At 36.0% G+C, this 24,089-nt stretch overlaps 1 protein-coding gene across 1 annotated transcript in view; it reads left to right on the forward strand.

Annotated features, from left to right (window-relative positions):
• The window catches only part of LOC306870850 (neuronal migration protein doublecortin-like), a 114,796-nt gene extending 91,397 nt beyond the window's left edge, over nt 1–23,399 (forward strand). Inside the window, exons 4-7 of the mRNA XM_079418306.1 lie at nt 17,236–17,338; nt 18,510–18,599; nt 21,974–22,071; nt 22,506–23,399. Of these exons, the coding sequence (XP_079274432.1) occupies nt 17,236–17,338; nt 18,510–18,599; nt 21,974–22,071; nt 22,506–22,562 (348 nt within the window). The 3' untranslated portion in view covers nt 22,563–23,399. The remainder of the gene's footprint in view (nt 1–17,235; nt 17,339–18,509; nt 18,600–21,973; nt 22,072–22,505) is intronic.
• The last annotated feature ends 690 nt before the right edge of the window (nt 23,400–24,089 follow it).

Genomic DNA, 24,089 nt, shown 5'->3' on the forward strand with positions numbered 1-24,089 from the left:
CTACAGTCGATCGTCACGAGTCACGCCATGCCTCAGCTCTCCAGCCAGAGTCACGCCACATCTCAGCTTCCGAACCAGAGACTCTTCTCGCCACAGTTCATCAGCCAGAGCCTCTTCACGTCTCCGCCGAATTGCCAGAGTCTGTCACACCTAGAGATTTAAGGTCAGACCTCCGAGTTCCCTGTTTGGTTTCCAGCATAAGGGATGCACCACTGGTGTCTGCACGCACAGCTGGTATCCCCAAACCCACTCACTCAAGCCCTCCTGTTCCTGAACTGATTTCCCTGTCAGAAGCGCTTCCCATGTTAGTGATCGCTTTGTGTTGCGTTTGGGCTGCATACACCACCTCTGAACTGTCCCAGGCGATGGCATCCGCTGCAGCTCCTCCAGAGGTGGCGGCACATGCTGCAGAACCTCATCAAGCGGTGGTGCTCGCTTCAGGCCCTTGTAAGGTGGTGGCGTCCAGCAACGTACTCTCAGCCTGTCATGTTGTGGTCAGAGAGACCGTCACTAAACTCCACCTACAACCTGATGTTACCACTGTATAACCTCCAGAGGTGGCGGCGTTTGCTGCAGAACCTCCAGAGGTGCCAGTGGTATCCTCCTCCTGTGAATCCTTGTCCGGCCCAGTCACGGCTATGGAGGCCGTCTGTGAATCCTTGTCCGGCCCAGTCATGGCTATGGAGGCAGACTGTGAATCCTTGTCCGGCCCAGTCACGGCTATGGAGGCCGTCTGTGAATCCTTGTCCTGCCCTGTCACGGCTATGGTGGCCGTCTGTGAATCCACGTCCTGCCTTGCCACAGCTATGGAGGCCGTCTGTGAATCCTTGTCTTGCCCAGTCACGGCTATGGAGACCGTCTGTGAATCCCCGTCCTGCCCTGCCACGGCTCTTGAGACCATGGATGCTCTCCGTGTGGTGTCTGTCTATGTTCTCCCCAGATCTCTGATCCTACCATGGTTTCCTGATCAGTCTGCTCTACTGTGGAGATCCTCTGCCCTGTCTACTCCACACTGGTGGGCTCCGGCACTGTCAGCTCCGCCGTGGTGGTCAGCTGTCTGGCTCTGGGGGTCTCCTGCTCCGCCCAGGGGTCTCTGTCTGTCTCACGTCTCGTCAACCCCGTAACATCATCGGTGTGGTGACCGACTGTCACACATTCACCTCAAAACATTAGATTCAGCCGCGCTGGAGCCGTGCCAGATGACATCCCTAGCAAGCAAGATAATTCCACAAGTAACTGCAATTCCAGGTTTTCAAACAGAGATGGCGACAAAGAGGCAAAACTTACAGACTGCAGCTTTAAATAATTAACAAAGTAACAAAATAAAAAAACAAAAAAACTGTGCTACAAGTATAGTATAGTATAAAGTGGAACTATTGCAAGTATACATCATGTACACTGGAAATATTTTGCATTTAAAGTCCGATATTATTCAAAGATCATACAATCCTCATCAAAAGTAACATTAAAACACATTTTAGATTTAATATTAAGAAAAAAATGCATTGGGCACAGTTCCAATCCTAAACTTCTGGGGGCCCGGAAAGCGCTAGCGGAAAGCGCTAGAGAAACCGCAGCTCGGTATGCTTTCAACTAATTTTTTTAATTAGTTGAAAGCCACTATACACTACAAGTATAGTATAGTATAAAGTGGAACTATTGCAAGTATACATCATGTACACTGGAAATATTTTGCATTTAAAGTCCGATATTATTCAAAGATCATACAATCCTCATCAAAAGTAACATTAAAACACATTTTAGATTTAATATTAAGAAAAAAATGCATTGGGCACAGTTCCAATCCTAAACTTCTGGGGGCCCGGAAAGCGCTAGAGAAACCGCAGCTCGGTATGCTTTCAACTAATTTTTTTTAGTCTCGAGTAAGTGACTGTACAACATTCACGGTACTTTTGAATGATTTTTACGTAGCGAGGGTGAAATGATCATTCATGTTTTCATAATCGCTGACCAAACTCAAAAACAAAACTAAAATTAAAACCTATTTGAGAGCAAGGGGGCCCCCTGGTGTTTCGGGGCCCCTACGCAGCTTGTGTATTCTGCGTATAGGGAGGGTCGGCTCTGATTGTGCACAAGTAAACTGCACTAATTCTGCCTAGTAAAGTTTAATTATAATTTTTATATCAATAAGTCTCGAGTTATCTGTCAGTAAATATGTTAATAGATTCAAATTATTCTTAGTATGAATTAAATTTATTTTAAATGTATTACTTTTTTTCTAGGGTTTAATTTATTAACCGATCGTGCGGGCATCTCATGCGCACACACAACATATCAGTTATTGTGTTGCTAACTTGACATTTCAGATATTCCTCATCAACAAAATAAAAAATAAATAAAAAATGCTGTCAACCAAACATAAGTTACACTGCACAATTTAAAAGGTCCGCTGTAAAATCAATGTGCAGTGCTCAAACAAACTGGCATGTGAAGGATGAACACGAGTGAAGTACAAAGCCTTGTTTACATAATGAATAGTTTAGCAACCAAATGTTACATGGCAAAAATGGAAGCAATTGGATTATTAAGTTAAGGAGGCTCAAGAGCCCAATGCCATTTCAGTTTCACTTTAAATAAATTAATTTTAGATTGACGTTTGTATGCTGTTTATTATGAATGCCACTATAGCCTAATTTGTGTTTTATATTATAGTTTAATATATAGTTTTATAACTACGTATTTTTCGTTCTTGTTCCGTTCTGAAAATCTGTAAGCCGCCACATTTATCAATGTGTATCAATTTGTATGTTGGGATTAGCGGCATACAAATGTTTCATGATTCATGCGTGAACCCTGTCATAATTTGATTTGCGCACTTAAATCTGTGCTCATTTCTACATTAGATTGATAAATGAGGTGTGTCTATATAGTAAACTATGTAATAAATTGGTATAAGAACTGGCCACAAAATGCCACTACAACTCTGGAACTGTGATGGTTAAAATAAAAATGTGATATTTCTCTGATTTAAAGGGTATCCATTTTTGAAATTTTTTTTTTTTTTGGTATTTTATATTTTTGGGAAAAAAAAATACTTTTAAAATAGCATGAAATCATGACATACTCCTGACAAAAATATATTAAAAAGAATGTGAAGATAAATGTCAAAATATTTGTGAGCATGGCTTGTAAATATTTCTGACGCTCTAGGGGCTAACAGCAATTTCTTAAATATCAGCCATTCTTATTAATGGGGGTGTGTCCCATAGTTTTAGTGTAAATATAATTATTATGAAAGGATTATAAAAATACTGAATTTCCGTCATTTCCAACATTATAAGTATTACCTCAATGCACGCTTCTTGAAAGTACTTGAAATTACTTGAATATCGACATGGATTCAAGGCCTGGAAAGTACTTGAGAACAAATATAGGTCCTTGAAAGTGCTTGAAATAAATATTAAATAAATTTGTTTAGTAGAATGGTGCTATTTCAAAAGTTTTCCTATATGCACTGTCAAAGACAAAATGAAACAGCACTAATTATTGGGGTGGAGATGGGGTAGCGCGAGAGAAATCTTATCATGCGAGCTGATGCGCACATTGCACAACCCTGCATGAACCTATGGAGAAGCAGTGCATTTGCGACTGAAACTACTGCTGCGACTATGAAAAAATATTTAGGCACCAGTGTGACTGACCCGATCATCATATTTGTGTTTGCGCTGAGGGGAGCTTCAAAGGTTTCTAACGTACTTACAACATGTTTTTGCAATGGTGAGTAATGTATCAGACATAACTGTTGATTCCTTGAACACAATGTTAATCAGAATCCACTCACTGCTCAAAACGCCGTTTTGTTCACGAATCCTCTCATTATAACAAAGTGTAGACAGGGTGTAAATAAGAGATTCATTGTGCAGTGTAGAGAGCTGCGTTGATTATAATGAAACTTTGTGAGACTGCGATGAACAAAGAACAGTGACAGCGTTTAATGATTAAGGGAGTTTGCAAATGTGATATTGATTTAACGCAACAGTTGATTAAAAAATAAGTTAGTATTAAGTGGCTTGCATTGTCTGAACACTATTGTCTGATTTTGCTCTATTTCCTCAACGAAAACAGTTTTAAACAAAGTCTCAGCCGAGCCGCTGCGCATCTCCATTCAAACACAGCGTTGTTTCGTTTATGCATGAATTGGCATTTTTAAACGAATCTGATTCAATTATCCATTCATAAAGACAGTCACTTGCTTCGTTCCTGAATGAATCAGCCGTTCGAACTAATCAATTGAATGACTGATTCTGTGATTCAGTAAAATCAGTGTCTTGCTGCCACCTACTGGCAGTTTTCCTTTCATTTTAAAGTAGGTTTTCTGTTATTTAAATCATTTAATATTTCTATTCAAAAAGTTATATTTAAAACATTAACCTCAACATGAAGTTATGAATTTAATTGCACTCATGCAACCTCTGAGCCTCATTAAACGTCTGAAAATACACCTACAATCCACTTTTGTGTTCTTCTGTGCCACCTCTAGTACGAATAATTTTTTTAATACTGATTTAATTTGAACGTTATCTTATTCTTATTCTACTTGTTTTTATTCTGTTGTTTTAATTAGAAATTTAAAAAAAGCTTATATATAATTATATATAATTATTTTTTGGGATAAAAGATTATTTATCAATACGAAGGTAAAAACTAAATTCCCTGTAAATCACTGTAACAAGGTAAATATCGTAATGGGAAGGTTAATATTTGATTCTTCATTAGAATGTGCTCCTAAATTGTGTGCTCCTAAAAAGAAAAGTAAGCGTAGAGCCCAGTTTAACCACTTTTTATTAATTTAAAAATTGAGAAATTCTTTCAAATTTAATTTTTTTACAAGAATTACTGCAAAAGCCAGTTTGATACAAGAATATATATATATATATATATATATATATATATTTTATCAATATTTGAAAAATTCAAAATTCCTTTGAACACGACTGCTCAAAATGGTATACATTTATGAAACCTACACATTCAAAACCTCATTACTCTGAACATTTTAATGTAAATTTTAAGTGTAAGTGAAATTCTAAGTACTGTAAGAGGTCTTTCATGACGCTACATATGCTGGGGTGTGAATTTGACAGGTGCTTGATATAAAATAAATGGTGCTTTAAAAAGTCCTTGAAAGTCCTAGAATCTGGTGTTCATGAAAGAGTGGGAACCCTGTCAATGTGTATATATTCCAGGTGTTACTGATAACAAGTTGGCAGACTTGACCTAACATATTGATACATGGCAGTTGTATCACCATATCATCTACATGAGCCGTTGGTGCTTAAACCCTGATAATCACAGTTTGCGGCTTTTTTTATCATTTTATTTTATTTTAACCAAATGAGGCAAACCATTTGTTTTATAAAGACCACCACCAAGGTCCAGTGTGGTTCATTTTCTTTGTCCAGCAGTTCATTTGTATTCCATTCCGTGACTAGTGTGTTCAGTACTAAGATATCTCTCCTTCAGCATCAATGCTGTAAGTGCAGTTAGAGGAGGGGTGGATACAGTTACCTTTAGAGGAAGACGGCCACCCAGTATTAAAATTCAGCACAGTTGTTGTGCTGCCAGAAACAAAACTATGATAGAACCTTCTTAATATGCGGATGATCTCACTCACAGCCAATCAGATTCTTTTATTTCCTCACACATGCATTTATCCGTCTAACCATTCAGGATAAGTTTTTCTTTCTTTCTTTCTTTCTTTCTTTCTTTCTTTCTTTCTTTCTTTCTTTCTTTCTTTCTTTCTTTCTTTCTTTCTTTCTCTCGGTTTTGCTGAGTGAGCGGGCTATAGACTGCAAGTAATCACAGAGGATGTTGCTATGGCGACAACAAATCTGCAGGGTGATTGATGGTGCAGCAGTTGCTGTGACAATAGTGCTGCAAGAATACGCTGAGTGGAGGCTTTATGTTTAGCTTGACAAGGTCAGATATGTGGGGGGGACAAGAACCCATCAAATTCTACTGTACCACCCTCAGATTACATACCGCAGTGCATTTCTGTACTGTATTTACTGCAATGATCCTACACCCAACCTCCTGTATACTGTGTGACTACAAATAATATTAGTTTGTTTGTTTCAGGCAGAAATGTATAGCTACCCACAGTTTCCAAAGTGAAGGGCTTTTATGTAGAATAAGGTCAAGTGACGGTTGCCAAATGTGAACACAAGTCATTTGATTGTTATTATTTTTAAATGATTTATTTACAGTATAGGGCTGCCTAATCTGGCCAAATCAACATTGTAATTATTTCATTATGGATTGTGATTGTGATTTGAACATAATAATTTAATCTCATATGAATACCACTATTTTTGCTGTTACTGAGACATCCAGGCAAAAAAAAACAAGGCCCCACTCCTCTGCCAATAGTTGCTTTTTAAGGGTATTCACACTTGGGTTCACTCTTTAAAACAAGACCTCTTACAGGATTACATGAATCAAACTGAAACTTTCACTCTTTTTGTAATTCATTTTTACCTAGTAATTTTTTTTGCTTTGTTCTCCTCTTTCCCTTTTTGTAGTTCTGTCTCTTTTTACCTTCTTTGTCCTTGTGTTTTGTTTTTTTGGGGCAAACACTTTTATTGTGCTGCAGCTATGCACACACTCGCACTCAAACTCTCTCTCACACACACACACACACACATACTCCCAGTTTACTGGGTTTTTGGGATAGGCACTTCCATGAGTTGTGTTCTTTTTAATTGTTCTCTTTTAAGAGAGGGCAGACATTAATTAGTGTGATTCCTGGGGGCGATACCATGTGTGAGAGTTTTGAAAAATCTTTTAGCAATCATGCATTTTGCAAATAGAATAGCAGCATAAATGCAAGCACACAGACAATCACCGCTCTTTCCCCAAAACAAATAGAGGCTCCCAGAGGAGGAATGAGGGCTGTCTTAATTTTTCAAATTTTTGTCTTTATGCAGCACATGCTTTTGATACTTTAAAAGGCATTTGAGAAACTCCTCCTTAAAATAGTTTAATTTCTGTATTCTAAACATAAAGACTAATTTATTACTCTTATTAAATCTGTACTCGCCTCTATTTTTTTAATGAACAAAATTCCTTTGCATCCTAGATATATCAGTCATCTGAATAGTATAGCTGTAGCTAAATTATAGGCTGATGATCCGTAATTAGTTCATCAGTAACTGTAATTGGTATCATTCGTAAATAAATAAATAAATATATACTGTGTGTGTGTGTGTGTGTGTGTGTGTGTATGTACACTCACCTAAAGGATTATTAGGAACACCATACTAATACTGTGTTTGACCCCCTTTCACCTTCAGAACTGCCTTAATTCTACGTGGCATTGATTCAACAAGGTGCTGAAAGCATTCTTTAGAAATGTTGGCCCATATTGATAGGATAGCATCTTGCAGTTGATGGAGATTTGTGGGATGCACATCCAGGGCATGAAGCTCCCGTTCCACCACATCCCAAAGATGCTCTATTGGGTTGAGATCTGGTGACTGTGGGGGCCATTTTAGTACAGTGAACTCATTGTCATGTTCAAGAAACCAATTTGAAATGATTCGAGCTTTGTGACATGGTGCATTATCCTGCTGGAAGTAGCCATCAGAGGATGGGTACATGGTGGTCATAAAGGGATGGACATGGTCAGAAACAATGCTCAGGTAGGCCGTGGCATTTAAACGATGCCCAATTGGCACTAAGGGGCCTAAAGTGTGCCAAGAAAACATCCCCCACACCATTACACCACCACCAGCAGCCTGCACAGTGGTAACAAGGCATGATGGATCCATGTTCTCATTCTGTTTACGCCAAATTCTGACTCTACCATCTGACTGTCTCAACAGAAATCGAGACTCATCAGACCAGGCAACATTTTTCCAGTCTTCAACCGTCCAATTTTGGTGAGCTCGTGCAAATTATAGCCTCTTTTTCCTATTTGTAATGGAGATGAGTGGTACCCGGTGGGGTCTTCTGCTGTTGTAGCCCATCCGCCTCAAGGTTGTGCGTGTTGTGGCTTCACAAATGCTTTGCTGCATACCTCGGTTGTAACGAGTGGTTATTTCAGTCAAAGTTGCTCTTCTATCAGCTTGAATCAGTCGGCCCATTCTCCTCTGACCTCTAGCATCAACAAGGCATTTTCGCCCACAGGACTGCCGCATACTGGATGTTTTTCCCTTTTCACACCATTCTTTGTAAACCCTAGAAATGGTTGTGTGTGAAAATCCCAGTAACTGAGCAGATTGTGAAATACTCAGGTGCCGTCTGGCACCAACAACCATGCTACGCTCAAAATTGCTTAAATCACCTTTCTTTCCCATTCTGACATTCAGTTTGGAGTTCAGGAGATTGTCTTGACCAGGACCACACCCCTAAATGCATTGAAGCAATTGCCATGTGATTGGTTGATTAGATAATTGCATTAATGAGAAATTGAACAGGTGTTCCTAATAATCCTTTAGGTGAGTGTATATATATATATATATATATATATATATATATATATATATACACATATATATGATGGAAAATGATAACTGGCACTATTAAGGTCTATTGAGGCTTTATTAAGTCTATTAAGTAAAATTGTAACTCTAAAAATGAATAGAACTGCTCTCCTTAACAAGCTCTATGTGCAATTTTTAGATCATTCATGTCCATACCACAAATGATGCAGGATGAGTTACACACAGTTTAATACTTTGTTAGTGGTTTGTCCAAATGGTCATACAGTATTATTGCTCATAAAGAGAATCATTTCATAGTTTTGGTTTACCACATTACTTAGGACTTATTTTTTTAAGGAAATTTCTCAACTTAAAAAAGTTGAGAAAACTCAAAAATCTGCTGAAGCTGGTTGCCTTAATCTTAAGTTCGCTAAACTTTTTTTTTTTTTTTTTTAACACAGTGTATGTGTCACTACATGAGATGATTATGATTATTAATTATATATACCATTTTTGCTATTAGTTAATTGAAATAGTATTGTAAATTCTACAGCATATTTAAAATTGATACAACTTGAAACATGGTAACATCCCCATTTTTTTTTTTTTAAATCTGTGTGTGTGTGTGTGTGTGTGTGTGTGTATGTTATAATATATGTGGACTCCTGTATGACCTATATTAAATTTGAGGGTATGTGTTTGGGAGGGGTCATTGATGAATAAGAAGCATGTGGCCCTTTCAACTATCAGCATAGAGTCTGGTCTTTTTTTGAAGATTATTCAGGCCAAGAGCAACCCATTTACATAGAAAGACATCATATGACTTCCATGTAAAATGACCTTCTACAGCTTGTTTTTATATGACATTAAAGGTAAAATCAATTATATAATCCTATGAAGTTTACAAAGGTGTATTTTTTTATTTTTTTTACTTGATGCTAAGTATTTCAAAACAAAACTTTGACTTCAATGAATGAATGCATAATTGGTTCATTAATATTACTCAGTATTAAAGGGGTGGTTGATTGCGATTTTCACTTTTTAACGTTAGTTAGTGTGTATGTTCCACATGTGTACATGTGGAAGAATTGACAATAAATCAGACTTGACTTGACTTGATGTTGCTGTTTGAGCATAAACAATATCTGCAAAGTTTCAGCGCTGAAAGTTCAATGCAAATGAAGATATCGTCTTTTAAAGTTCTGTCAGTTTACAAAAACGTAAGTAAGGGACTACAACGAGTTACTTCCCGGGGTCCATTACATCAAGAACCCAGATAAACCCCTCCCCCAGGAACACGCAACAAAGGGGGAGAGGCCATGCTGCGCCGCTTTAGAGAAGAGGAAGAAAACTAGGGGTGCACAAAAAAATCTATTCATATGTGAATCGCTATTGTGTCTTCTAATGATTCTAATGGATTCACAAGTCTCAAAATCAATGTTCTAAAGCAGTGGTTCTTAATAGTTAGTAGCGGTTCTTAGTTCCTCGCGTCGCCCTGCTCTGCACACGCTCTGCATCTCTTTCGCTCTGTCTCTCTCTCTCAGCTCAGCTCAGATCAGCTCAAATGAGCTGTTCCATTTATACACTCATCTTCACACAGCCATATGGAAGCGTGTGTGGTTGCCGTATTGTATTAAAGCTTTAATCAGGATAAAACCGTATATTAAAAGCTAACAGAAGTAGCATTTACAAATAACTTATATATATATATATATATATATATATATATATATTATTATATACTTAAAATATCTAAAAGTATGAGACAACAACAAACAAAAAAAACATACCATTAAGAGCCGTGCTTGCACAGGTTCAGTGCGACCCTCTTCAATAATATTCTCTGTGTCTCAATCAGACTCAAATTGATAAGCAATATTGATGACGTCATTGTTTACAATACAACCAGAGCACATGCCACTGAGCTGAAGGGCGGGACATTTAGACGCGTGCTAGAGGCGGTTTAGCCAATAACAACACACTGGGCCAGCTAACCAATCTCAGCCCACTGCGGTATCGTTTCACTTCAAAAGTCCTTTATTAACACCCCGGAGCATGTGGAGTAGTTTTGTGATGGATGGATGCTTTTTTTTTTGGATTCAGAAACAGGGGCACCATTCACTGCAATTATACAGATTGGAACAGACAGGACTATATTGAATATAACTCCGAATGTGTTCTTCTGAAAGAGGAATATCAGACATGCCTAGGATGCCTTGAGGGTGAGTAAATCTTTGGCTAATTTTGATTTTTGGGTGAACTATCCCTTTAACGTTACTTTCGCTTTGAAGTGAATGCGCTGATCATCGATCTGCCAAAAATGCGTCTATGTTCGCTCAAATCATTCGTGATCCAGCTTCATCTACAGAAGAAGTGATTTTTTTTATGAATCTTTGCAAATCACCTTTGCTAATAAGTGAAGTGAAGTGACATACTGCCAAGTATGGTGACCCATACTCGGAATTCGTGCTCTGCATTTAACCCATCCAATGTGCACACACACAGCAGTGAACACACACACACCGTGAACACACACCCGGAGCAGTGTAATAATGTGCTACTTTTTACCAGTTTTGCAGCTAAAGTAGAGAGAGGGTGAAGAGAGGGGCGGGGTGAGCAGAGCTCATTAGCATTTAAAGCAACATGGACCAACAGAGCTGATTTTGATAGGGTAAAGAAAGTGTTTTTTATACTACCATTGAGAAATTTTAACCAAAATATGTTATAGATTTTTATTAAGATCCTAAAGAATCATATCAACTCGTGGAAAGTGGGCATCCGATGACACCTTTAAGGGTAATTCACACTGATGCCAACCAATGCCAACAACCACCAGATAACTTTACATCAATCTGCAACCTGACAGCTGCTGTTCAACAGCAACAGATGCCAACATGGGTAACAAAACGATCCAACAACCCTCACAAACAAGTCTGTTGGTGTTGGTCGGCATCTGACTGTGTGGCGTGAATGAAGAGAAACACCATTCTAGACTAATTCCAATATTTGTAAGAGTGCTTCCGAAATCAGCTCGACATAAAAAAAATGCAAATAAGCTTTGACATTAAAATTAATTTTAGATTACAGAATTTTTTGTTTTTAATAAAATCAAATAAATTAAAATATAACACTGATCTTATATGCAAAATGAGTCATTAAATTTAATATTTATTATATTTATGACCGGGGATACTTCAAGTAAATAATTTTGTAAAAAAAAAGATGTGAGTCCCTAAACATCAGGGCCCGTATTCATGAAAAATCTTAGTGCTAAGAGTTGCTCCTAGTAACAAAATTCTAAGAAAATTCTTATTAAATTGTTTCCTCTTAAAATTAAAGAAAAGATCCTAGTAAAGAAAAAAGTAATTCAGAAAGCATCTTAACCCTTAAAAGAGGTCTTAAGGTCCAAAATTGTTAGGGGTACGGACGAGGACTTTTAAGGGGCTTAAGAGTTTCTTTAGCAGCGGAGAAAATGGACGAAACATGAAAAGGGAGAAGAAATGTGTTGCACACAATGCATGACAATGAGTTAATAAGACGCTACACATTAGATTGCGCAGCAGGGATCATGTTTGTGACCGATCTTATTAGAGACACGCTAACAACTCCGACACCACGCAGAAATGCCATAGCGCCAGAAATGGACGTAATCACTACATTAACATATTTGGCAACTGGAAAAATGCAACTATGCAGCAGTGATGATTTGGGTCTGTTACAGCACTGTTCATTTCCTATAAAATACGGCAAGTATGACAGCATGGTAAATAAAAAATAAAGAATATATATACATATATAATGTGTGTGTGTGTGTGAGAGAGAGAGAGAGAGAGAGAGAGAGAGAGTATGGTAAAACAGGAAAAATTACGCCTGTAATTTCAAAGTGAAGGCTTAAAATATACCCTACTCAAACGCTCTTTTATTTCCTTCTTGACAACCAACCAATCACAGTCTTCAAAAGAATGTGTCATAGCTAGCAATGGGGTCAGCCCCGCCTCCTCACTAAGATAAAAGTGTTTGTCTTTTCCTCGCTCAGAGTTGCTCTCAGATTGGTCCTGAATCACTTTTAAGCTAAGACTCCTAGTTATAAATTTTTAAGATAAATTAGGAGCTCTCTAAAAGTATTCTTAGATTCTTTAGGAATACGGGCCCTGGTCTGTAAAAAAAAAGTGGATTTTTGATTACAACAACAAAAAAAAAAAAAAAATACTTGCAGATGTGCTTGTAATGCAAAGGGCAGTTTTATTCTGTATATGTGCATTATGCCCCAGCATTGTTCTTTGGGAACATCGCTGTTTCCATGGTTTCATCACGCACCCCAGTATACCCTTGACCTCTTTGTCCCTGAGGTCATCCAGTGCCCTGTGGGGGTCTCCAGAGCAAAAGGTTTGCATAAACTTGGATTTATATTTTGGACTGGACTGGATGTGTCTTAGAACAATTTGCAGATTATGTGTCCCATGAGGCCTTCTTTAATGGCCCATTTTTATGAGCAGTTCTGACACACACATTTTTGCCTATTGAGTTTTCCCAGTTTCTCATATAATCAGCACAACACGGGAAGGGGAGTGGGGGCAGCAGGTGCAAGGGGCTCGACTGACACATGATTGACAGGCAGTTTGGATAATTATCAGAATCTGTAAGTAAATGTCACTCTAATAAGCCAGTAAAGAGGTTTAACAAGATATTGTAGTTATTTATTTATTTATTTTATTTTTTTGGACACACAGACTCCCACCTTTTGGTTTCAACAGCAGGAAAGATGAACAGGTTATCATATGTTTTATTTTAGGTAAAAACAAAAACAACTATTAATTATGTGATTGTCAGAGTATTGTAGTGACTTTGTTTTTTTTATACAGCTTTATAAATACTATAAATACCTAACCTTAATCCCCCCGGTTGTACACATTATAAGTAATAATTTAAAAATAACCAGGACAATAACAACAATATATAAAATGGCATAGAATAGTATTATTATTAATAATAATAATAAAATCCACTGGGACAAAAGAGTATCTATTCATCCACAATATTGACAGAATATACCTACTGTCAGATGGGAGCAATTTAAATTTTTTAAACGATGAGTTGCTAGAGTCAGCCATATGGAGTTGCTACAATTAACTGAATTGAATGGGCCTTTGTACAACTCTCTTTAAATGAAGATTTTGTCAGATTTAGTTCATTTCTGGGTAATACTTTGCCCCCAAAATATGGTTAAGTAGGTAGAAGTATGTACGTAGGCATATAAACACATGCGCGTACACACACAAACACATCCAAGTATGCAGACACACACCCTGCTGGCCAGCTGTTCATGGCAAGGTCAGCATAGATTAGCTTTGTCATTTAACACTGTGTGTGTGTGTGTGTGTGTGTGTGTGTGTTTATGTGGTTTATGAGGACACAAATTTGTATAATGACATGGGTATGACAGAGGTATTACAATATGAAGGTGGTTTATGAGGACACTGCCTATGTCCCCGTAATTCAAAAGGCTTAAAAACATACTAAAAATGCACAAAGTTTCCTGTGAGGGCTATGTTTAGGTGTAGGGCAATAGCACACCCAGTTTGTTAAGTATAAAAACCATTACGCCTATGGAGAGTCCCCATAAACCACAAAAACCAACGTGTGTGTGTGTGTGTTAGGCTGGAGTCATTGGGGTGGGACTCTTTACTTGGCTGGTGGTGAAGCATTTTTAGCATACAATGTCAAATAGTCTTCAACAATGTCCAAAATATTTATTTCCTTGTTTATGAACCAACTGGAGAATACTAGTAAAGTCATAGACAGATATATACAAATGTGTCTGTGTCTGAGCATCACGTAAACTGCCAATACATGGTAGAGATACACTATATTGCCGAAAGTATTGGGCCACCCCCTTCTAATGAGCATGTTTGACTACTTTAGTCATTTCTATGAGTACAAATCTTAATGTTAAAGCATATAATGATATTCTACGGAATTGTGTGCTTCTAATTTTATAGCAACCATTTGGACAGGACCCTTTTCGGTAACACTTTAGAATACTGTTCCATTATTAATGAATAACTACACAAGAACGCATGAGTAATGCAATATTAGCACTCTAGTAAATATTAGTAACTAACAAGAAACTCTGATTAATGAATTAGTAAGTAATAGTGCTTAGCCGAATGTGGTAGTTCACTATTAGCTAATCAGTAACTATTATTTTTTCATACCTCCCTAAGAGCTACTGTATACAGGTTCATAATTAATATGAATAATACATAATGAATAATTAATTCTAAAGTAAAGGTCATGGTAACCCACTAGTTATGACTCAAGTATTACCAAATTCTTCAAAAGGAAATACTAATTATTTGGAGCAGTATTCTAAAGTGAAGATCATGATAACTCCCTAGTAACGACTGAAATCACTGTAAGCTTTTGAGAGTATTGTAAAGCATTGGATAGTAATTATTCAGGTGTTACTACATCCTTCTAAAGGAATTACTAATTGTTTGGATCAGTATTCTAAAGTGAAGATTGTGATATCTCCCTAGTAATTACTGAAGTCAGTGTAAACTTTTAAGGTTTTTGTAAGGTTTTGGTTAGTAATTCATTTTGCTAGATTTGGTAACACTTAAATCATTACTAGTGGGTTACCGTGATCTTCACTTTAGAATACTGATCCAAATAATTAGTAGTTTCTTCAGAAGGATGTAGTAACACTTGAGTCATTACTATCCAAAACCTTACATATATCTCAAAAGCTTTAAATCACGTCAGTCAGTATTAGGGAGTTATGATGCTTTTCACTTTAGAATACTGATCCAAGTAGTTAGTAGTTCCTTTAAAAGAATTAGATAATTCTTGAGTTATTACTAGTGGGTTACCATCATATTCATTTTAGAATTAATTATACATTATGTATAATTCACATTAATTATGAACCTGTATACAGTAGTTCTTAGTAGTTCTTCAGGATATATAAAACAAATAGTAGTTATTGATTAGCTAACTTGTTCCTGTGTAGTTATTCATTAACAAAGGATCGGTATTCTAAAGTGTTACCCCCTTTTCTATTTTCTAACATGACAGTGCCTGAGTATAAGGCACGTTTCAAAAAGACATGATTGATTCAGTCAGTGTGGAAGAACTTGACTGGTCTGCAGAAAGCCAAGTCCTAATCCCAACTGAACACCTCTGGTGTGACTTTATTTGCAGACCTTGAGCCAAACACTCATCACCAAACACCAATGACTTGTATAGACACTATAAGAACAAAAGTGTTGGGACACCCCCTTGTTTAGAACAGAAAAAGGCACTGACAAAGCTGTGGCAACAAAGATGGAAACATAATTCCTGTATTTAAAAATTGTATTTCCATCTCTGTTGCAACTGTTTTGGACATGTCTAAAATGACAGTACCCTTATGTACAAGTCATTGGTGTTTGATAGCGTGGAGTATCTCTTATGAATGAATGCTTGTTGTTCACTTTCACTTTCGATTTGGCGATCATGCGCACTCTCTGTAATGGGAGCACATCTTATAAGATCAGATATCTGTCAGTCTGCTGAGCAGCAAATCCTTCAGCATGGTCTGTCAGTCATCTCTCCTTACTCTCGACCCATGATCAGTTAAATCTGACTCCAGCAGCTCGTGTTGGATGCAAGGATTCCAAGTCCGCATTTATTCCCATGGAATTGGGCTACTGTTGCCTTTGGGTGATTTAACCCCCGAGTGTTAAAGGTTTGACATATTGAATAAATTACATTTGACTGAAATGCTTGTAACATTGAAACATTTTGCATTCTACCCATAATAAACTGTGGTAGATGTTAATTTTTGTGAAGGATTGCCACTGGTAAGAAGCCTTTTAGCGTTGTTTATGATCAATATGCATAAAAGTGACTGTAAAATATGTGTTTTAGGTATGGAAATTACATATTTTGTTTGGATATTATATAACCCCCCTCAAACCACCCACAAACCAAACACCAATCAACCCCCCAAGTCTGCTTCCCCAACTGTCCTATTTTTGGAAAACTGAAATGTGGTCACCCTAACTAAACCCACATTTTGTTGTAAATTAAAATCAACTTAACACATGCAGAATGACTACAGTACAAATACAGGCAAAAGTAATAATCGAAATATGTAGTTTATTGATAAGCAAAAAACAGCTAGAAAAGGACAAAACTATAGGCAAAAGTGTATGTGAGAGAAACTGCAGCAACAAATGTCAAATCAACAGTTGTACAGCTTACAGTTACATTATTATTATAATTTTTTTTTTTTAAATTCAGTGAACATTGATTAATAAATATGGAATAACTTACAGTTATGACCAAATTTGACCAGTTTTTTTTTTTTTTTTTTTTCTCCTCTGCCAGTGAAAATAGTCCACACTGAAAGTTGGGAATAAACTTTGTTATAGCGTATAAATCACTCCTTTAGTCGCTCACCTGAAATGCCATTCTACTCAACAATTATCTGACTTTGCTCAAGTGGTTTCTGTGTAAGAGAGAGAAAAAAAAAGAAAAAAAAAAAAACAACATTTAACCTTAACACATTCCTTGTTGCAGGCAGTTTCAAAGTTCTTTTGTACTGGCACTCAGAGAGTGGCTGGTGTGCATGTTCTTTTTCATGACCGCATTCCAAACCAGCAACATTGGGTTATATTCCTTTATACTCCAGTTATAGTAATTTAGCTTAAAAAAAAATTGGCTCCACTGTCGTATCATAATTAGTGTTCTGAGAAATAGTAGTCTATAATTTACAGGTTTTCATATATTTGTTTGTTTGTTTTAGGTGACTTGCTTGCAAGATTTCTTTGGTGATGACGACGTTTTCATTGCCTGTGGACCAGAAAAATTTCGCTATGCACAGGATGACTTCTCCCTGGATGAAAATGGTAGGTCATAGCTTTCAATAAATAAATGAACATTTTAAATTATTGACTATAAAATATATTGAGGTAACACTTTATAATAACTTTCATGCATTAATCATTAACAAATATTATATAATGCTTAACAGATCATTAGTTTTTACATATTCACATATCTAGAAATATATGATAATGCACAAATGTTTACTAATGTACTTATTAAACGTTACTTAAAGGGATAGTTCACCCAAAAATTATGATGTTTATCTGCTTACCCCAAGGGCATCCAAGATGTAGGTGACTTTGTTTCTTCAGTAGAACACAAACAGCGATTATTTTTTATTATTTTTTTTTTTTTTAACTCAAACCGTTGCAGTCTGTCAGTCATATAATTGCAGTCAATGGGACTTACGGCTTTGAGAGAAAAAAAACATACACAGACAAAACCAAATTAAACCATGCGGCTCGTGATGATACATTGAGGTCTAAAGACACGAAACGATCGATCAATGTATCATCACGAGCCGCATGGTTTAATTTGGTTTTGAAGAAACAAAGTCACCTACATGTTGGATGCCCTTGGGGTAAGCAGATAAACATCATCATTTTTGGGTGAACTATCCCTTTAATGATTAACAGATTATTTATAGTTATTTAATGTAAATTGAAATGCTTACAAATGTCATTAAAACTTTCAAATTTTGAAAATCTTCAAATGATTTTGATATTGTTTACAATGATTAAAAGCTTCATTAATTAATAATTAACAAACATTATATAATGCGGGATCTTTAGTTAATGTCAATTCACTTGCAATTGATACGCTCATGCACTTTTTAAAAATCTATAAATGATTTCATCACAAATTATAATGTACTTTTAATTAATTCCTAATTAATTATTAATAATGTACTTTTGAATGCTAACAAATGTCATTAAACTTCATTTCGCATATTACCTAATGCTGTTTTTTTTTTACAAATGTTGTGAAAAAAACTTAAGTAATTTTAAGCAATTGACAAACTATTCATGTTAGCATATTATTCATTAACTCATAATGATGCGTTTTTAACGCATCATGAAATTTGTCACTGCAAAAGTTGGTGACGTTTCTACTTTGTGTCCTTCAAGAATGTCTTTTTCTTCATACTTTTAAAGGCATACCTATGATTTGTCTCTTTTACTCTTGCTGTAGAGTGTCACGTGATGAAGATCCCCAAAGGACAGAGGGGCTCAACTAAGAGTCCTGGTCCCGTCCGACGCTGCAAGTCTCCGGCTGATTCTAGTGAGCCTATGATTATGTGATTCATGTCAGCTCAACACACATTTAACCCCATAATGAAGCTTTACTAATTAGTTAATTTCACATAACGGCTAAAGCACCACAATTTCTTGCATGGACGATTGACAGGCTTTCTACAATAATACACTTTATTCTAAACAGCTTCTCCATGATGTTATATTAGCACATTTTATTTTGTTTACATGTTGTTTTATGTTTTTATGAGATTTTTAGCACCTTGTCACAACTTGATTTTTTGATATTCTGTGATAATCACTTAATTGCCCATGTTTGTATGTGTTCTTGTATTAGCCTGTGCAATTAACGTTCTGTGTGCATAAACAGTTAATATTTTCAAAATGACTTTAATATAGATAAAATATAATGCAATATATTTCCTACATGCAGATTTTCACTTTTAAAGGTCAAAGCAACTGGACTGAATGCTTCTAAATATGCATTTTCAGCTATTATGCCATGGATGAGTCGGTTGTAGAAAGTCCAGGATCATAAATCTTTAGAAAATATCAGAGCACTGCTCTGAACATACCCAAATTTCAGATTCTTTGCTTGCTGGGAAAGCATCTCACAAAAGACAGATCAAAATGGCAGTCAAAACATATGTACTTAATATGCACAAAAACAAAACATGCACAGACATCATGCCTTTTTAACCCATGAAAGAAAGAAAGAAAGAAAGAAAGAAAGAAAGAAAGAAAGAAAGAAAGAAAGAAAGAAAGAAAGAAAGAAAGAAAACATCTGTGTTTGGGTCTCTGAGGTCTCTATGTGATGTCTGTCACACAATTTTGAATTTGATGTTAGCAGATAGATTTGCTCTATTACGTTTAATATTTTTAGAAAGGAAGGATCGCTCAATCTTCTAAGCAAGACTTAGCCAGGGGACACTTTATATTCTGAGGATTAGGTCCAAAGGGGTTTGTACAGGCCATCCTTGCATACTACAGGATCAACGCAAATAAATAAGAAGCTATAGGGAATATAAGGCATCTACACAAAGAAACTCATGCAAACAGTGTCCCATCAACACATTCATAGGGTCAAGTATAGGTATTACCCTGGCAGAAGTACCCTAATTGCAAAGGTGGTGGCTAGGAAAGTGATGATATTTTAGTGACAAGGAAAAGGAAATCTTTAATATGTCCTCTTTAACCTTTTAATCCACAGTCAGCAGTGTCATGCATTGACTGCCATCTTGTGGTGGCAGAATCTCAAAGAGTTCTAAATCGTTTAAAAGTTAAAGTGTCATTTCTGCACAACTGACTTCACCAAACAAAACTGCAAAATAAAAAAAAAATTAACTCAAGTTCCCTGAATAATTACTGAATATTCGCTAGTCAGAGTAAGTCTAGACTTATAAATAAAAAATTTAATAAAATAATTAACTTTTAATAATTAACACCCCTGCAGACAATATTTGTCATCAACATTTTTGTTATGTTTTCTGGATGAATAAACATGCACATTTTAATTGTGTACATTTGCTAAAATGTTATCAAACACTTTACAATAAGGTGTCATTTGTTAACATTAATGTATTAACTAAAATGCACAAACAATGAACAGTGCATTTATTACACTATTTGTTAATCATTGTTAGTTAATGAAAATACAGTTGTTCAGTGTTTATTCATGTTAGTTCACAGCATTAACTAATGTTAGCAAACACAACTTGTGATTTGAATAGTGCATTAGTAGATGCTGAAATTAACATTAAGATTAATAAATGCTGTAGAAGTATTGTTCATTCTTAGTTAATGTTTACTAATGTTGTTAACTAATGTTAACTAATGCACCTTATTGTAAAGTGTTACCATATACTATATACAGTGTAGATAACTTCAAAACTAAAAAGCCAGGCATGTACTAAAAGCAGAACAGAACAAATTATGATTTCATTAGGTTTTTTTTTTTTATGTAAAAACATCAAGGAATTATTTGATTCAATGTTATTTTTATTGTAAGAATATCTAATTTGTGTATGTTAACTGTTCTTGCATGGCCTGCGTGCTTTAAATTATAATATCTGTATAACTGTATCACTGCACACTCACTGGTGGCTGGACTAAAACTTTTTTAAACCTATTACTTTTCATGTTTCTTTATGTCTCACCCCCTTGTTTTAAAGTCCATCTTTTAGGTTTTGTATTGCTCTGCCCTCTTTTTGAAATAAATGAACATTTAGAGTATTTTCTATTTGGCTATTTTGTTTGAACTTTTTGTTAATCTTTTTCCATTCTATATTTTACATCATTATTTAATTTTAAACTGATTTTAAAGTGATTGTTGATAGGCTATACAATTATGTGTGTGTGGATGTATCTGGTACTTTTTTTTTCTATAACAGCATTTTTATTTCAGCCAGGAAACTCTCTTCTTATCACGATACATTTTTGGCAGTATATGACTGTTGATTTCTTGAATGATATTGTAGGTTCTTCACATTCTTTGTTCTTTAAAGCACCAAGGTAATATATAGCCACAAGACTTACACATAGTATGTGTTAACTTGAAACCAGTGTGATGAAATTGTTGGTTAACCTTGTTTATGAAAAGTACCAACAACAATGCACAACCAGACATTCATCCACCTAGAACAGTATTCCCACCACTAAAAGCACAATTTATCATGGATTTTTGTACAAACATGTGAAATATTACATTTCTGTTTTTAAACAGAAAAGTCTTTCCAAAAGTAAGTGTACTATGCACAGTTATCGCCGAGGGAATAATCAAAATTATCACCTGTGGCAATTAATAGCATTTCACAGATGCAGATGATAGAGCATAGAATTAGTTTTGAACTGGGATCATCCAATAAATAATACAAATTCCAGACCCATTGTGCATTCAATTAGCAAATGAAAGGCTAAGATCAGCACTTTTATAGAAGTTTCACATATCTCCTTATACAGGTTTTCCAATATCAACTGGCTTTTCTTCTGACATTCTCTTTGTTTTATTTATTCATTAGCTGGAACGGTTTTAAAACCTGGCACCTGGTCCTTAGGTTTTTTTTTTGTTGTTGTTGTTTTTTTGTATTGCTTAAAATGAAAGCTCTGTTTTTGAAACAGCCTTCAGTACTTGAGTACACAGGATCACACCACTCTCACATGTAAACACAGCTCTGGTGTATCATAGCAACCTGCACTATTCATAGAGAGATGTGTAAATGAGTTCCAGCATACAGATTCAGCAGTTTGCTAGCTAGACAATAGTTGACAACATGATTACACACAGGAGATGGGGAGACAATGCTTAACCCCACAATTAGTCTTTTCTTTTACCTTAATATTTCTGTCTATGGCTCTTCATCTATCCCTCTCTTTCACATTTATACTTTTTCTTTCTTTGTCTAGCTAATGGAACAGGCTCCAGTAGTCAGCTCTCTACTCCCATCTCTAAGCAGTCTCCCATCTCAACCCCGACTAGCCCTGGCAACTCTCGCAAACAGAAGGTAATGTTTTGTCAGTTCTTGTATCTATGTATGTTAACCACCATTCCTCTAATTTTCTTTTATGAATATGCTTGTAATGGTGCGTTACCATACTATTTTTTGCAATATGTTTACTTGCATAAAAGTGCAGTATAACCAGAGCACACTGCATGGAATACTCTATTCCATAATGCAATGCATTCAACTTTCATTTCCAATCCAGTATTATGCAGCCAGAAAATGTTTATTGTCTTTTTAGAACACCTTTTTGAGCAACAACCATATTACACAATATTGGATTTGGATCAATCCTGTCTGACTGATATTTGATCTGACAAAAAGTACCTCGTATAAGCAGCATGCTAATATTCCATTCCGGACACAGCCATATTCTTCATTATTGTGTAAACATAACTCCAATTTGTCTTTATTTCACCTTGTCTTCCTGCCTCTAGGATTTATACCTGCCTTTGTCTCTGGAAGATGATGATTCACAGGGGGAGTCCATGTAGACTCTTTCTGTTTTCCGTATGTCAATCAACATGCCAGTCACAGAAGTATCTCTGGTGCTATGTCTTGAAAACATCAAAATCAGCGCCCTAGTGACCAAGGTGAATGCACGCATCACCTCTGCTGCCCCTTGGCCATCAGGCTTTAGACCTTGAGGCTTTGCAGCAATGGTCAGTGCACTATTTGCTGCTTGAGAATTTGTTACATTCATTTTCTGTGTTTTGATAATAGATTTGTAGTGACTGATGAAAAGTAGTATATGCAGGGCATATATTGCAGTTTGTATTATAACAACAAACGCCTAAATTTATACACATGGTCTGCTGTTGAAATTCATTTTATATGTATGAAAAATTTGAGAAAGTTTAATGTTAACACACAGCAGGTCGGTTTAGCTGTTTGAACATCCAACCATAATTTTTTTTAGACCAATAACTTTGACTTTTTCATATTACTTTTTTTAAAAGCTTGGTCTTATTAATTCCAAGCAGCAAATAGTAATTTTTACAATGGTGTGATAGTCTGACTTGTACAAAAACGAAAAGAAAAAAAAAAAGTTGCACCATTAACAATTTTTATTATTCTCTTTTTGTAACCCTCTCTCTTTCTCACTCTCTCTCTCTGTGCAATGGTTTAGTGTGTTTTAAAGCCATTAAGGTTGAAATAGCACCCACAGAAATACCCATATCTCCATATCACTGTAAATAATGTGTACAGCCTACTCTAAGACACAAACACCATTAAAACTTAGACAATGTTAAATGTTCATGGCTCTGAAAGTGATCATTGCAAATTGAAAGGAGGGGCCAAAAGCTGTCTAATAAGGTCGTTTTACTATGAAAAACAAAAATCAAAATTGGGAAAGACTTTATTGTAAGTACCAATTCTCACTATTAACTAGCATACATATTACTAGCATATTGGCTGTTTGTTAGTATTATAAAGCACATATTAAAGCCTTACTCTGCATGACCGTATTTTAGATCCCTTAATCCTACACTATACCTAAACTTAACAACTACCTTACTAACTATTAATAGGCAACAAATTAGGAGTTTGAGGCAAAAGTCGTAGTTGAAGGGTTAGTTCACCCAAAAATGATTAATTAAAATTCTGCAATTAATTACTCTCCCTCATGTTGACGCATGCTTGTGGTGCTGCTGACACAGAAGCCGGCATTTTGACATAGAACTTCCATCTCTCATAGTTCATCATCTGTATTTTCTGGTTCAGATAAGTAAGGCTGGGCAAAAAAATTGCAAGTCATCCCTTCTGTCGAAATCTTCAGACATGTTTACAAAGACTTTTTTTATGTACAGCTTGTGTCTTCCACTGCTTGCAAACAAGGCGCAGTGCATCCGGGTTCTGTTAGAATGCCGGCTCCTGCGTCAGCAGCAACTCATGCATGCGTCATGGTACTCTCGTAAATACATGTTGAAAACTGACACAGAAGAGAAAAAAATGCTGAATAAAGTCACTATTTTTGTTTTCTTTGCGCACAAAAAGTACTCGTGTATCTTCATAAAATT

This window comes from Barbus barbus (genome assembly GCF_936440315.1).
Source record: "Barbus barbus genome assembly, chromosome: 6".
Lineage (NCBI taxonomy): Eukaryota > Metazoa > Chordata > Actinopteri > Cypriniformes > Cyprinidae > Barbus > Barbus barbus.